A 16,212-nucleotide genomic window follows, 5' to 3' on the forward strand; every position below is an offset into this window, starting at 1 on the left:
GTCATACCCAGGACTCCGGGCGGCGCGGATTAATAACACTATTAATGAAATAAATAATCCCTAAATAACCCTCTCTGAGTTCTTCACAGTAAAAACAGGAAATAAATGGACAGCAGAAAAAAAAATCAGCTCTAGAGCCTCTTCAATGTCATAATGCACACTCATGGCGTCAGCACAGAGAGAATTCGTCCTGTCATCTGTAGCACCTTTATAGCCCCTTGAAATCCACAAGAAAAGAGTTCTGCCATCTACGAGAACGGATGTCTGCTACTGTCTTGTTCACGTGTTCTACTAATTGATCTGAGACACAACTAAAACACTGAAACATTCTATGGTGTGTAAATAACTTTGTGACCTTGATTTCAACCCTATTTGCGTCATGGGTCATTTTGACACGAAGACCACCTTTGTACTTTTTTGTACAGCTTCCATGGAAATGTGAATAAAAACATTTAAAATTTTCTGCAGTTGGGGCCAATCTAGGAAAAGTCATAAAATTTCAAGTTAAAAAAGTATCATTTAGGGGGTTTTTGGGGTGTTTTTAACACAGTGGTGGGTCATTTTAACCCGAGGACAACAGGAGGTTTAGAGGCCCGGGCCAAATGTGCTGATGGGCCGTATCCGTCCTGCGGGCCGTAGTTTGGGGACCCCTGGTCTATGTATTTCCTGCGATTGGCTGGCAACCGGTTCAGGGTGTTGTCCCCCGCCTACTGCCCGAAGGCAGCTGGGATAGACTCCAGAAAGCCCGCGACCCTCGTGAGGATAAGAGGGTTAGAAAATCGATCGATGGACAACACTCACATTCGTCCTTCCATTTCCAATTAGGAAGTCGTAACTTGATGTATATATATTTTTTAATCATGGTGAATCGACTCATCGGGGCTCCATTAATGATCTCTTTTTATTGTGATCTTAGCTCAAGGTGGGAGTTTTTAGACTTGAATGAACTAATTTAGATCAGCTGTTCTGGACCTGAATTATTTTGAATTTTGGTTTTCGACTTCAAAGGAAGTCAATGCAGAACTCAAGTTTAGATTAAAAGGACTCTTAAGGGCATTAACAACATGTCTATTTGGATAACCCCCCCCAAAGATGAAGTCAGTTTACATTGTAGACCCCTAAGTGACTAAACTTTGTTCCTTGTCCACCCCAATATGCAAATGTCATATTGCCCAACACCTCTCTACTCCAGAGTAGAGATTCCAGAGAATAGACTATTCCAGAGAATTTGTTTCGGTTGTATCTACCAACTCCACCCATTGCCTGCCCACAATATCGCTACCATTTTCTTTAAAGGTGACAAAAGCAATAACCAATTGTTTTCCTGTTTATCAGAGGTGACATGACCAGTGGCGCAAGGGGATGAGGAGGCCCTGTGTAGCCATAGCTAAATATACACCCCTGACAGCTCCATAATAGGTTCCAGGAAGTTCAGTCGAAAATAAAAACAAAGCAACATTTCTAGCTGATTGGTTTTGAAAGGCCGCTTTTCCTTGCTGAATGGGAAAAATGTGGACTTCAGCATTCCATGGCCGTGATGCCAGTCAGATTGGATAGGCGCAGCCTTGCGTGCGCAGAGCATGCTTGGTGTTAGGGAGACACATTACACTGCAGAAACGAACTTCATGGGAACGAATTTGTCTGCATGTTTTCAAAGGGCTCACATAATATTAACAGGAAGTATCTGAAATGTAAAAGTCTGTCAGTATTATAAATTAATTATAGTTGACCAAGTTGTTTTCCACCTTAAAGCCAGTTGTGGGTTATGCAAACATTCTTTAGAACCGTTGCCATTATGTCTAAAATGCACTGTTTTCAGGGGGTGCTGGGGCGTGTTGCAAGTACCGGTATTCCTTTTATGCATTTGGACTTTCATAGTTCTTCACAGACTGTTGTGGGTTCATCTGTGCTTCTGCTAGTTTCAGTGCCTTTGGATTTGCTATCTTAATCTTACATTTTCTTCTTTTCACAGCCCCACATCCTCGGCAAACAAAACAAATGCCAGTGGAATGATGCCAAACATTTGCCCTTTTGATATTGGACTTTTTTTGGAAACAGTGTTTTCACTAATAATTTATTTGGAAGTTAGCACGTTTTTCAATTAAATACATTGTTCAATCCAGCGCTAAAGACTACAGTTTTTTTTTCCCACTAGGAACAGCATAGCCTCGAACATGAAAAATGAAATTTTTGGGGTGCACAATTGTACATTTCCTTCCTTTTCCCAGCATCACAAAAAAATATCTGCAGAAACTACGTTTTCAATTCACATTTTATTGTGCAAGTTACAACACAACATAAAACATACTTTGTGCTTACATATTAAATCTAAAAATATAAATTTAATGTTCAGATTCATGTTGCAAGAACAATCAGCAAATATTGCACTCTGTGCATGTTATGGCATTCGAATTGAATTTGTCTTCACATGACTTTGGTGCAGGCCTCATTGGTTCCATTCCCACTCAGACAGTGCACATGTGAGGGTCTATAGTTCTGTTTCGATATTGGCTATGTGGCTTACTGGTAACCAGTCACGGATATGTCTCCCCTGGCATGTGAGGTTTATTACGTAGAAAGTTGACATGATCATCCTCTTGGCTATTATTCGTCGTTAGTTATGCAGGTTCCGACATTCAAGTCTTTTTGCGTGTTGGCCTTACAAGAACCAATCTTGGGCCCTCATACACATCTTTTGATGTTGTAATGATTATTTCATATTTAGCATCTTTATACTGTACAAAAGCATTCATGCTATGGCTGTGTGCCAGCTTTACTAAAATCCTTTACTACATCATGCGCAGCACAATCTCAAATAGACACACACAGCATGATGAAATAAAAACCATGCAAGACCATGTCATTGTGGTCTGTGAGTACAGAGAGGTAAATAACACAGCCAATGTCCAATAACGACCAGGACCAAACCAAAAAGGAGCAGGCTTAAAGAATGGAGAGTGGGAAAATAATTGGTTTATCGGATGAGTGTACCTGTATTCACTAAAAAAAAATATTATTCAGTATTGTGCTAATATATTTTTCACTTTTCAAATACACTTCAGTATTTAACGTTAAAGTACAGTACCATACATTTGCATTTAATGTTTCAGAAATGTTTTTTAAACATTTATTGATTAGGACTTTTATATTTATAGGATTTGATATTTCTGTTCAATACTATTTAAATGTAAATTATTTGTCCATTATTCAAGCACATCATTCATCACCAACTCTGTTCCTTTAGGGCCCCTATACTGCATGTTTTTGATTTTTTTTCCCTCCTCCACTTTCAGATGTGGACCGGAGATGGGGACCCCTGTTTAAAAATCTGCAACCACAAATCATGATACATTAATGTATTAAGATTTGTGGGTGCGGATTCAAGGACAGTATTGGTTAAGTGAGAATTAGGAGATCTGAAACAATTCAATAACTTGTAATCCAAAATTCAACCGCCGTGACTGTGCAATAAATACCTGGATGCTAGACAGTCAAGGCGAAGTTCTCTAGATTTGTGTTACTCCTAAGGCAGTGGTTCTTAACCTTTTTAGAGGTACCGAACCCTTCACGAGTGAAAAATAAATATACATTTTTTAATGAATTCAATATATTAAAAAAATCACATTTATTAAAAACAGAAAAAGTAAATCAAATTTGAAGAGATAAGTACACATGACAGTTACACGTTGACTACCAAGCGGAATAAATTTCCCACAGCACTGATTGGACAAGCAATGTCAGATGATCATCTGCAGCCAGTGATGACCAAGCGAACGTGTCATAACTAATTTACATGTTGAGTCACGTGTGTCTTACCCTCCATGGCAGAGGCTTTGTCGAACACCTGAGACCGACTCACCGAACCCCTGGGGTTCGATTGAATCCAGGTTAAGAACCACTGTTCTAAGGGAATCGTGTAAAATGAATTCTAATCATCATTATACTGTAAATATGAAGATGTGCTTATATTAATTGACAATAAACTAAATGGGAATCAACTTATTTATATCATTTCAATATTTTACTGATCCGGACAGACTCTCGCTTCTTGGGCTGTGCTTAAAAAATAAAAATTCAATAATTGAATTGCATCGATTTCACTTTTCATAACCTGATAACAACTCATAAAACCATAAATTCATCATTTTGATGCATCTTTTTTCCCTATATATATTGCTGCGACTTATCACGTTATGAGAATTCTCGTCACCATGCGAGAGTAGCATCTAAAAAATTGGGAGGATTTTTTTTTCTCAAAGACATTAGAAATGTTTAAATAATTGGTCATCTGTATTTTTGATTGGAGACCCCCCCCCACACACACACACAAACCAATGTCTACACGCACACACAAACGTACGTGTACTCTATTTTTATTCCAGTAGTACATAAGTATGAGCACACACTTATTTGACACTTCATAATGTCAGTGTAGAAAAAAAAGAAAAAAAGGGAAAGAAATTGCCAAATTTACGATCAGCATTCACTTTCTCTTACATCAATTTCTTGGATAATGTCTTTTATTTTGCTTGCTCCGTCTTTCATTTTGATCACTTTTACCCTCTCTCCAGCATCAGAGCTCTTCTTGTCTTAGCTATTTGACATCCAAAGGTCCGTTTTGGAGCCAGTTTAGCAATGCAACGTCCATCCTTGTCTGAATGTAACAATAAGAAATACTTCCTGTCATGCAATGAACTTTTAAGACAGCCACGGGGCGCTTCGTAGTCCTCGATGGCCATAGTTAGCTCTCGAAAGCTAAAAACCTTACGCTAACTGGAACGCTTCTCTCTCATTAGCGCTCCAGTTAGCGTAACGCCTACCCATTTATCAGATAAGCGTAAAGTTGTATCCATAAATACACTATATAGAGTACATTATCGCAGGCATCTGGCCAAAACCAATTTGGTCAATGGCATATTTTTTCACAAATCTATAATAGTGGTTAATCCACATATGTAGGAGTCCATCTATTTTCTGAACCGCTTTATCCTCACTAGAGTCGCGGGGTGTGCTGGAGCCTATCCTAGCTGTCTTCGGGCAGTAGGCGGGGGACACCCTGAACCGGTTGCCAGCCAATCGTAGAAACATGTGGTCGTCACCTTTACAAATTATTGACCAATCTAAAGTGTTGAAAATAGCTTGCTCTGTTTGACAGTTGAGCAAATGTCGTTTTTGGGGTCTTATGAAAAGGGATAATTTTGGAGAAACAACACGCCAGCAAACTCATACATATGCCTGTAGACATAGTAACCTACGATAATGTATAATATATATGACATATACCAGGGGTGCCCAAACTTTTTGGACCGAAGATCTACTTTTCGATCAACTAACCTCCCGGGATCTACCCTTACCGGCACGCACGCGCACACACATACATGCACGCCATGATGAGAAACAGCCTGAAACTGAGGCATGCGATGCCCTTTTGCTGCCTGTTAACTATCGTAGCTCACACGTACAGTTTTAAAGTGCTTCCCTCGGCCCTCCTAGATTCCTATTCTTTGCCCATGCCCTTGGTGAATTGTACACGAAGCAAACTCTGAATGAGAATAATGACGATAAAAGATAGAGCGCAACAGCTCTGATTACAAGCTGCAATTGCAGACTGCTGAGCGCAAACAACCTCCGGTGACGTAATCACGCGCCACCGTAAATTCAAGATTTACCTGCTTTATTTTATTTTATTATTATTTTTTTTGTGAAAATGAGACTGATAGGATGATTAGGGTGCAACGTACATTAACACATAAAATATATATTACTAACATGTACAAAGAGACACAAGTGGGTTTTTTTTCTTTTTTTTTTTTCCTCTCCTCGACACTCCTCGGATCTACTTGGGACCTGTCTTAGATCTACCGGTAGATCAGGATCTACCTAATGGGCACCCCTGACATATACAGTACATATCTAGTAAATATAATGTGTGTGTGGACCAGAAACAAAGCAACAATACAGCAATCCAACGTGTGTGCATCTATCATGTGTGTGTGTGTGAGCGAGAGAGCGAGTGATCCTTGTTTGTTAGACTCTCACTACTTCAGTTCTCCACACTTGGCATTCCCCCATGGGGTAGGAGATTCCAGAAAGCACACACTGTAAAGGCAGACTCCACTGTGATCTCATCAGACACAACATGACACTGATGCCATTACAACCACTAATATTTATTGTAAAATAATTTCAGCCACAAGATATATTCGGAGCAATTTCACTTGGCTATATAAATAACGTCATAACATTGGAAATATGTAAAGAAAATAGATTACTAGAGATCCAAATGCAGTGGATGTTCTTAAAATTAAACTATTAACAAGTATTACAGCTCTGTAAAGAAAATAGATTACTAGAGATCCAAATGCCGTGGATGTTCTTAAAATTAAGCTATTAACAAGTATAACAGCTCTCGCTATCGAACATTTGAATATTCCGGTATCGTACAATTTGTTGATCAAGAATACACAGTATGTGTCAGGTAGGCGGGTCATTTGAACAAACACGGAAACATCTGTTGTTGACAAGACAAACTAAACGTTTTACCCAATGAGGATGCAACATTATATATGGTCATACTAAACATGGCTGTTGAAAGATATCTCGTCCAATAATGGCCCGTGCAATATGCAGTTTCATTTGGAATTGTACGCTTTCATATGACTTTGACCAATGCCCTACGAATGACTTTAGGGCATTGGTCGGGGTACACCTGTTAAAGGTGTACCCCGCCTCTCTCCTGAAAACAGCTGGTATAGGCTCCAGTGTACGCCGGATCCTAGTGAGGATAAACGGTTCAGTGGATGGGTGGATGAATGCTTAATGATAAAAATCCACCGCATTTCAAGAGCTGTCAATTAAACTTATTTTTCTGCTTTTCGGGGGCTAGCTCAATCCTTATCCTCCGGTAGCGAAGGGAGATTTGCTGTTGCAGTAATGCAGTCTCTGTGCAATGCGTGCAGCATACAAAATACACTTTTTGTATGCTGTAGAATAACAGGTGCAGAACAGCACAGTGACTGACAGACTCCAACCCAACCAAGAAGAGTCAATGACGTTCTGCATGGTCAGCGTTTTTCCTGGCTCAAACTGAAGCAGAGGTGGTAACATTCAGATCATGTGCACGCGTGAGGATCCCACGCCACCGTCTGGCTCAAATGAACACTTTTTCATTGAGTTGTTTATCAAGATCTGTTCAGAAACTATATATTATCCCAAACTGCAAAATAAAAATAAAATGCAATACCTTACACAATAACAAAAGATCATCGTTTCTGCAATATGATACACATTTCGGGTGACCATTTCACAGCCAACCAGAACTTTTGAGCCTCCTATTGCTCCATTCATCCATTCGCTGTACCGCTGATCCTCACTCCTGTCTCAGCTGACTTGCAAGAGGTAATCACAGCGCGTATAAAGAAAAACACTCTAATTTACGTCTGCAGATGAATTTGTTATGAGAAACATGTTTTTAACAATGTGGGAGGACCTCAGAGTACGTGCAGAGAGCCCATGCAAGCCCACGGAGAACCTGAATATGAAGGCAAGTTCGGAGCTGAGTTTTGAACCCCCACCCTCAGAACTGTGAGGTGGATGTGCCAACCACTCATGCTGCTGCTTGAACATCGCTAAAAACAGTTCATTTGCAATTAATTTCCAATGGTCTGTATTGTTTCAATGAAGGTATAGAAGACTTTTTTTTCAACAAGTGAGCATAGGAGTTTTCTCTCTAGATTTGCTTTGTTGTCCTGATTGGTGTCACATTTCTTCTCAGTATCAGCAACCTCAGCCCCTGCAACGAAAAGTCTGACCTAATTTTAGCTGAAAACAGGTCTAAATCAATGGCCATCAGTGTTGGTTTTGGACCACTGCGCCACCAATGACAAAATCAGCCCTTCCTTTGTCTGCTGCTTTTTCTTTGCTCTTGCCGTACTTACTATGTGGAGTGCTTGAATTAGGGCTATCAAGCGATTAAAAAAAATTGTGAGATTAATTCAATATGATCTGTAATTAGATTAAAATAGATTCATTAGATCAATTAATCTAAAAAGTGCTGAGAAAAACCCCTATTTTCATTTTTTATTTATTACATTATTCAGGCAGATCAAAAGACAAAAAAGTGGCATTAGAAAGTCTTTCATTGTTTGTAAACTGACTTGATCAGATGCAGTGCGAGTCATTCACGTGCAAGTCCTACCTGCAACCATTAGTTTCGATCACCAGGGTGAATATCACCGTTTTTGTTTATTTTAAATCTCCAAATAATTACAAAATAAAAATAGAACATTAGGTTCATAAAAAGTGCTTAGGTTAACATCAAAAACAGTAAGAACATTTTTCTGAGCAATACAAGTTCTCAACACTGAACTTGCTTTGGATAATAAAAAATAATTAAGAGACCCTTAAATCACAGGGCTGTAAGTTAGCACTTCAGAAATAACACTGTTCATCATGAGAAAATCAAGTGCAGAAATAAACAACCACTTCTGGTAGGCTACACCCAAAATTTTTAGGGTGTTGTCTCTTTTGTGCTTCTTGTCTGTGGTATTAATTGGGTGTAAAATTTACATTTATTTACATGTTTTTCCATCTCTGTCACTCACACATAGCACTGTCCCTTAAGTGGTAGAAAAAGAACATTTTAAGTGAAATATTTGGTATGTATTTTGTGAATGATATCTGTCATTTTACTGCTATGGAGGATGTTGGTTTTCTCTCATGCAAGTGTAAAAAACTAAACAAAAAAAGTGCCAAGTCATTCTAAGTGTGTGATAAACATTATTATTAACAACAACCAACTACACGACTCTTTTTAAAATTTCGATACTTTTATTTGTTTCCTTTTGAGCACTAAAACAAAGGTAGTGTGGAAATTGTAGCACCGCGAAGAAAGCGACAATTTCTCACGTTCGCACTCTGAGAGATTGTGTCATTTTTTTATTAGCACAAACAGCAGCAAAACTTCCCGCGCGGACGAGACCCGCCGAAAGTCGGTTTCCATAGAAACAAGCAGATAAACATGGCGGTCCTTAAAGGGACTGCGATTATTTCTACCCCGTTACCAAATCGTGAACTCTCTGACACGCATATGCAACATTGCATTCACACGTTTGCAGTTGGTGGTGAATTATGTATTTAGAAGTCACTACACACGTCCCCCCAGAATTCAACCCAACAAAAATAGACACTCTAAAGTTCACGTCGCGGGGGGCGAATCCGGCTACGCCGTACGGGGGAGAGAGGAAGCGCATCCGCAGGGGGCGGTCGCGCAGGAACAGGAGAAACCGAAGACGGGGAAGTCACGGGGAAAGGGTCAGTGGGGAGAAGGCCAGGAGACAAGCTTCCGGTAGGAGGACGACCTCGCCTCGGCGGGCAAGCCACTTCAACCGGCCCGGCCAAGTCCAAGTGAGCTGGCTTAAGGCGGTCCACCGAGACCCGCTCGGGTTTACCCCCCATGTCAATGACAAAATGTTTCTGTCCCGCCTCCAAAACTCGGAAGGGGCCCTCATAAGGAGGGCGCAAGGGCCCTCTGTGCCCATCAACGCGAATGAACACATAACCAGCTGACAGGAGGTCCTTGGGCATGTGAGAACCTGGTACACCGTGGCAAGAAGTGGGCAGCAGGGCAAAGAGCCTGGCATTGTCCAAGTGGGTGGAGCCTTGTGTCGTGGCCGACCAAGGAGTCGAAGCAGTCGGCACAAAATCTCCAGGCACCCGCAGAGGCTGGCCATAAACCAGCTCCGCAGAGGAAGACCGGAGATCCTCCTTAGGCGCCGTCCTGATGCCCAGCATGACCCACGGGAGTCTGTCAATCCAGTTGCCATCCTTCAAAGTGGCACGAAGAGCAGCCTTCATCGACCGGTGGAAACGTTCGCAAAGGCCGTTGGCCTGCGGGTGATACGCTGTGGTGCGGTGCAACTTCACCCCTAAGCCGTCTGCCACTGCAGTCCAAAGCTCAGAAGTGAACTGCACGCCGCGATCCGAGGAAATATCCGAAGGGGTGCCAAAACGGGATATCCAGGTGCCAATAAACGCTCGTGCCACATCGACTGATGTAATGGACGAGAGCGGGGCGACCTTCCCCCAACGTGTGGTGCGGTCGACCATAATTAACAGGTGAGTGCACCCCCGAGAAGGGGGCAGGGGGCCAACCAGGTCGACGTTGACATGGTCGAAACGTCGCTCAGGCACGTGAAAGTGTTCCAAAGGGGTCTTGGTGTGGCGGTGCACCTTGGCTCGCTGGCACTCCACGCAGGCACGAGCCCAATCTCTGACATCCTTCCTCAGGCCGTGCCACACGAACTTGGCTGCCACCAGTCTTTGAGAGGCGTTGGTCCCTGGGTGAGAGAGTCCATGGACAGCATCGAAAAACGGCCGTCGCCAGCTGAAGGGAACCACAGTCCGAGGTGTGCCTGTGGAGACGTCACAGAGCAAAGTGGCGCCGGAGCTGCCAAAAACCATGTCCCTCAGCTGCAAACCTGTAGTGGACGACCGGCACTGCTGCACTGTGGTGTCGGAAACCTGGTCCTTCGCCATACTGCAGTAGTCGAGACCCAGGTGGACCGCTCCAGCTATGGCTCTGGAGAGGCAGTCAGCAACACAGTTGTCTTTCCCCGACACGTGTTGAATGTCTGTAGTAAATTCGGAGACATAGGACAGCTGGCGTTGCTGTCGGGCGGACCATGGTTCTGCTGCCTTGGACATGGCGAAAGTCAACGGTTTGTGGTCGACGTAAACTGTAAACCGGCGGCCTTCCAGCATGTGTCGAGAATGGTGGATGGCGAGGTACATCCCAAGCAGTTCACGGTCGAAAATACTGTACTTTCGCTCAGGGGGGCGTAACTGCCTACTGAAAAAACGAGAGGCTGCCAGGTACCGTCCATCCATTGTTCAAACACCGCCCCCACCGCATAGTCCGAAGCATCCGTGGTCAGTGCCACAGGGGCAGAAAAGGAGGGATGTGCCAGCATCGTAGCCCGTGCCAAAGCTGCTTTGGTGTCCATAAAAGCCCTGACCCTGCTTTCAGTCCAGTCAACAGTGTGTTTGGGCTTCTTGCCTTTAAGGGCCTCATATAGAAGCCGCATAGTGCGAGCCGCTCCCGGGATGAAACGATGATAGAAGTTCACCATGCCAAGAAATTCCTGCAGGGACTTCACGGTGACTGGGCGTTGGAACGCTGTGACGGCCTCCACCTTGGACGACGGGAGAGGAACTGCGCCTGCCTCCGTGACCCTGTGCCCTAAAAAGTCTATTGTGGAGAGGCCAAACTGGCACTTCGCAGGGTTGATGATAAGTCCGTGTTGACTGAGCCTTTGAAAAAGGGTTCGGAGGTGTGCCATGTGGTCTGACGTGGAAGAACTTGCTACCAGGATGTCGTCAAGGTACATGAAAACAAAGGGAAGGTCCCGCAGTACAGAGTCCATCAGGCGTTGGAAGGTCTGAGCAGCGTTCTTACGCCCAAACGGCATGCGTAGAAACTCAAACAATCCAAAAGGTGTGATCAGGGCCGTTTTAGGGATGTCGGCGGGTGAACGGGAACCTGATGGTAGCCCCTTACGAGGTCGACCTTTGAGAAAATCACAGTGCTGGCTAGGTGAGCTGAGAAATCCTGGACGTGCGGTACAGGGTAACGGTCGGGCGTAGTAGCGTCGTTGAGCCCGATGTGCGGTACAGGGTAACGGTCGGGCATAGTAGCGTTGTTGAGCCGTCGATAATCTCCACAAGTGCGGCAGCCGCCACCGGGTTTAGGGACCATGTGGAGAGGAGCGGCCCAAGGGCTGTTAGAGCGGCGGACAATTCCCAGGCGCTCCATGTTGTCGAACTCCGTCTTGGCCACAGCCAGCTTGGCCGGGTTCAGGCGCCGCGCTCGGGCGTAGACCGGTGGGCCCGTGGTGGCGATGTGGTGTTCTATGCTGGAGAGGCGGATAACATCGGGTGGTCCGAGTGTGCACGCGTAAGAACAGAAAGTGGCAGAGTCTATTAAGCGTTGGTTTTTCACATGCACCAAAAGTCCATGAGCGCACAAAAAAATCCGCCCCCAAAAGAGGTACATCGACCCGCGCTGTAACAACTAAACTAAGTTCCAACTAAAGCGCTGCCCACCGAAGCACAGTTCCACGAACCCCATGCCGTAGATGCGAATGGGGCTCCCATTCGCAGCTGCCAAAGGAGGGCCGTGGCTGTCAGCTACCATGTCAATCTGCGATGCGGGCAAAATGCTGCGTTGTGCCCCTGTGTCGCAGAGGAAACGGCGTCCAGAGATAGAGTCGCATATGAAAAGCAGCCCGCCAACGTTGCCGACGCTCATGGCCACTAATCAGCACCGGCCGCGGTGTTTCCCGGCCTGCCGAACGAGCACGCCGAACTCACCTCTTAGCCTTCGGTCCGAACTTGCCGTGGTAAAAACATAAACCAGTAGCCTGCCGCGGGTGAGGGAGAGCCGCCGCGACGAGTGCGTAATTATCGGAGGCACTAGCGGCAGTCACGGGGAGGAGAGCCGCTGCACAGTGTTGCCGGCCAGGAAAAATTTATCAGCCTCCGCAGCGAGCTCTCTACAGTCAGTGATAGCGGTGTTAGCCAAAGCTGCCCTCACCTGGGTGGGTAACTGGTGAAGAAAAAGAAAGTACGGTTTGTGCTCGCCTAGCAGCTCGAGCATACGATCCATTAACTCGGAGGGCTTGCCGTCCCCCAGGCCGTGGAGAGAAAAAAGTTTGTCGGCCCGTTCAGCGTCGGAAAGTTCAAAGGTTTTCAATAAGTGAGCCTTCAGCGCATCATATCGTCCTTCTGTCGGAGGAGATTTGAGGAAACTCACGACCCTGGACGCCGTCAAACCGCCCAGCGCGGAAACAACGTAGTAGTATCTCGTAGTATCCGCAGTGATGTCGCGTAGGGCGAACTGGGCCTCAGTCTGAGCGAACCAAGCAGACGCACCTGATTCCCAAAACTCGGGGAGCTTGAGCGAAACAGCGTTCACGGACATCTTCGCGGTCTGGAATCGTCCAGCAAAAAACGTCGAGGGTCACCAGTGTGGAAATTGTAGCAACGCGAAGAAAGCGACAATTTCTCACGTTCACACTCGGAGAGAGTGTGTCATTTTTTTATTAACACAAACAGCAGCAAAATTTCCCGCGCCGACCGAGACTCGCCGAAAGTCGGTTTCCATAGAAACAAGCAGATAAACATGGCGGTTCTTAAAGGGACTGCAATTATTTGTACCCCGTTACCAAATCGTGAACTCTCTGACACGCATATGCAACATTGCATTCACACGTTTGCAGTTGGTGGTGAATTATGTATATAGAAGTCACTACACAAGCATAATTTATTAATTTAAGATATCACGCAAAAGCATTCCCCAAATAGGCAAAATTTTTTTCTCCAGCAGCTATCAAATATTTTTTAAATTCTTCATGTTGTAACCTGGTTGATTGGCCTTTGGCGAAATCTCGAGATTGTCATTTTTGGGAAATCTTGACACATTGTTAGCTTGAGAAACAATGTTTCACTTAATGAAAAGGGGAAAAAAACAGCGGTTTCGTCAAATACATATATAAGCTCAAATGTAAACTTAAGTCAGTTGAAATAGCCTTTACAGAAACTCCAGCCTAAATAGATAAAGGCAGAAATCGAAACCCACCTTAAATTGAACTTGTGAGATGAAGATATTACTCATTTTCACGTCAAGGAGAGTTACAATGTAATCCTACTCTGCTTTTGATGTACTTGATCTACTCTTCAATACTGTGATTCGGCCTAAGACTGCCCTGTTTGTATAACTCTTGACTCTTCTTAGATTGCCTTACAATATAATCTGTTGAGGCTCCAGATGGAAATAATTATTAGTTTTATAGTTGGAAGGTTTGGTACACCGTGGGTATTGTTTGTACTCCGTTTCTGATGTTCAGTTCTTTTCGTCATTGTCTGGACAACGTTTGTCTCCTGCTCAGTTTCATCTGCTGTTTTCTTCTCCTTCTGTTCTAAGCCTTTTCTGCTCCAGTGCCAATAGATGTGCATGTGTTAAAGAGAGCTTCTGTTTCTGCAGTAAGCCAGCTTCATCCCGAGGTGCTCTCCTGGGGGTTTGAGGTTCACCCCCGCACCTTTTCTTTTTGCTGGGGTCATTTGGAGTAGTAATCCACACATGGCTGGATACTCAGAGCAGAAAGATGGGGCTCTCGCTGGGTGAGAGCTTGAGAGGATTAGGCTCACGGTCAATCAGAGTCTGTACACAACCAATATTTTACAACTTTGGTTTTATAGCAATTTCAGCTCATGTTTTGTTTGGCCTAAATGAGCAAACTCAAATGATGGCAACATGTACTGCACATTTACGCCTGCCTGCTTTACTCCTCAGGTGCTTATTTTCTTGTTTGTTGTCAATTGAATGTAGAGGTCATCTGGCTTTTGGGTGGTTGTTTCACCCTGACCGCAGGCTGAGTCGAAATACCGAGTCTGTAATTGGGCTTTATTTCAGATTGGTGATGGCCATTGACACGTGGCTTCAGTCAGCACCGTGTGCACTGATGGCCATCCAGATCAATACAGCACAATTTAGTTTTCCAATCTGGTCTTTAGGAAAGAAGCTAGAGCACTTATTGGGTGATCACCTCTGAAGAAGTCTTCATCAGGATCTATTGACAGATTCATTTGGGCACCTGGCTTCCATAAATACTACATTTTCCCCCCTACATCGAAACACAATGCAATACTCAAACCCCTTTTATCAATGAGTAATCGATACAGTGAACAATTAATCTCGATTCATATCTTTTCAGTCTACTAAATGAATCGAGTGTACATTGGTCTGGTTGCCTTATTATGCAAACACTCTTACAGTGAATTTTTTACTTATTTATTTTTTTGCTTGGTTCTAAATTTACACTCGGTTAACCCCTCACTACTCCCACTCCAAAAAACTGTGACTGCTCAAAGCTCTCAGATTTACCCCGAAATAAAACACCAGGTGAAAAAATATTCAATAAAGCAGAAAGTAATAGGTTTGCCTTTGAAAGTAAGAGAGCCTTAAAGTGACCTTGGCGGCAGATAAAGTCTCTTTGAGTTTCCAAATGATTCCATATTTTATTTCTAAACAAAGCCACAGGGCTATTGGATATCAGACGCTTATTTATGGTGGTCACATGTGCAGTTTTAGAAATTAGTTGGGCTCTCACTGCAGCTCTTTTGATGCCCAAGTTGTTTTTCTATGCCTGGACTGGAGCCATGATATACATGGTATTGCAAGGGCATGTACTCAGTGTTTCACTATGGCGTGCATGACTCCACTAACTTTGCCTTTTGTTTTTTTTTTAACCCTTTTTTATTTTTTGCTTAACTCCTCATGACCCCACTCTCTCTTGGAATGTTCCCTTGAAAAATTCTTGAAGGTGGTTTCCCAAAGTGGAACACCCAGCAAAATTTGCTGCCCTATAAAAGAGATTACGTGACGATGTGCTGTATTGTTTACTCTGGTCGGGTTTTACCCAGTGTTTTCACATTAGCATTGTTGGTCACAGGTTTTCTTATCTTATTTTAAGATTAAGTAAGACTTTTAAGTCCTGGATTTATATCAATAGTGTGATTTTTTTTTTCATTTTTCCTATCGTGTTTAAAAATATTCAGAATGTATCATCTTTTTAATTATTTTTTACCTCTTTTTCCTTATTTGCAGAACTGTCAGATGTTGAACCCAATGTATTCCTACGGCCATTCCTTGAAGTTGTCCGCTCGGAGGATACCACTGGACCAATCACAGGCCTTGCCCTTACCTCTGTCAACAAGTTCTTGTCGTATGGCTTAATAGGTAAGAACTTACCCCTCTTTCTACAAATTTGAAACACTCATCGTCCACAGTACTCTGTGTGGAATTACACATTAACAAATGCAATTACTGACTGTTCATTTTGAAAAGACTTGCATGTACTTAAAGTATTGCACACGCACTTCCCTCACATTTTCTCATATTTTTCTTAATACTTCATTAGTTTACCTTTTTTATGAGGTGGTACTGAAGAAAGAACACTTTGTTACAATATCAATACAATACAATACAATACATCCTGATTTATATGCCGCTTTCACAACAGCTGCAGCTGTAACAAAGCGCTTAACAAAACAGTTAACACAAAGTAAAATAGTAAACACAACACATTACATAAAAAACACAGACAGTCATGTAATCTTAACCACTTTTCCCTCATACGCTTTGTTGTTTGAAAG

The 16,212-nt window shown here is 43.4% G+C and overlaps 1 protein-coding gene across 11 annotated transcripts in view; it reads left to right on the forward strand.

The window, feature by feature from the left end:
• Window positions 1-16,212, forward strand: part of gbf1 (golgi brefeldin A resistant guanine nucleotide exchange factor 1) — a 116,955-nt gene that overhangs the window by 36,777 nt on the left and 63,966 nt on the right. For all 11 annotated transcript variants that reach the window (XM_052080990.1, XM_052080993.1, XM_052080994.1 and 8 more), the window contains one exon: window positions 15,665-15,796. In XM_052080990.1, the coding sequence (XP_051936950.1) occupies window positions 15,665-15,796 (132 nt within the window). The remainder of the gene's footprint in view (window positions 1-15,664; window positions 15,797-16,212) is intronic.

Source organism: Hippocampus zosterae, chromosome 11 (genome assembly GCF_025434085.1).
Source record: "Hippocampus zosterae strain Florida chromosome 11, ASM2543408v3, whole genome shotgun sequence".
Lineage (NCBI taxonomy): Eukaryota > Metazoa > Chordata > Actinopteri > Syngnathiformes > Syngnathidae > Hippocampus > Hippocampus zosterae.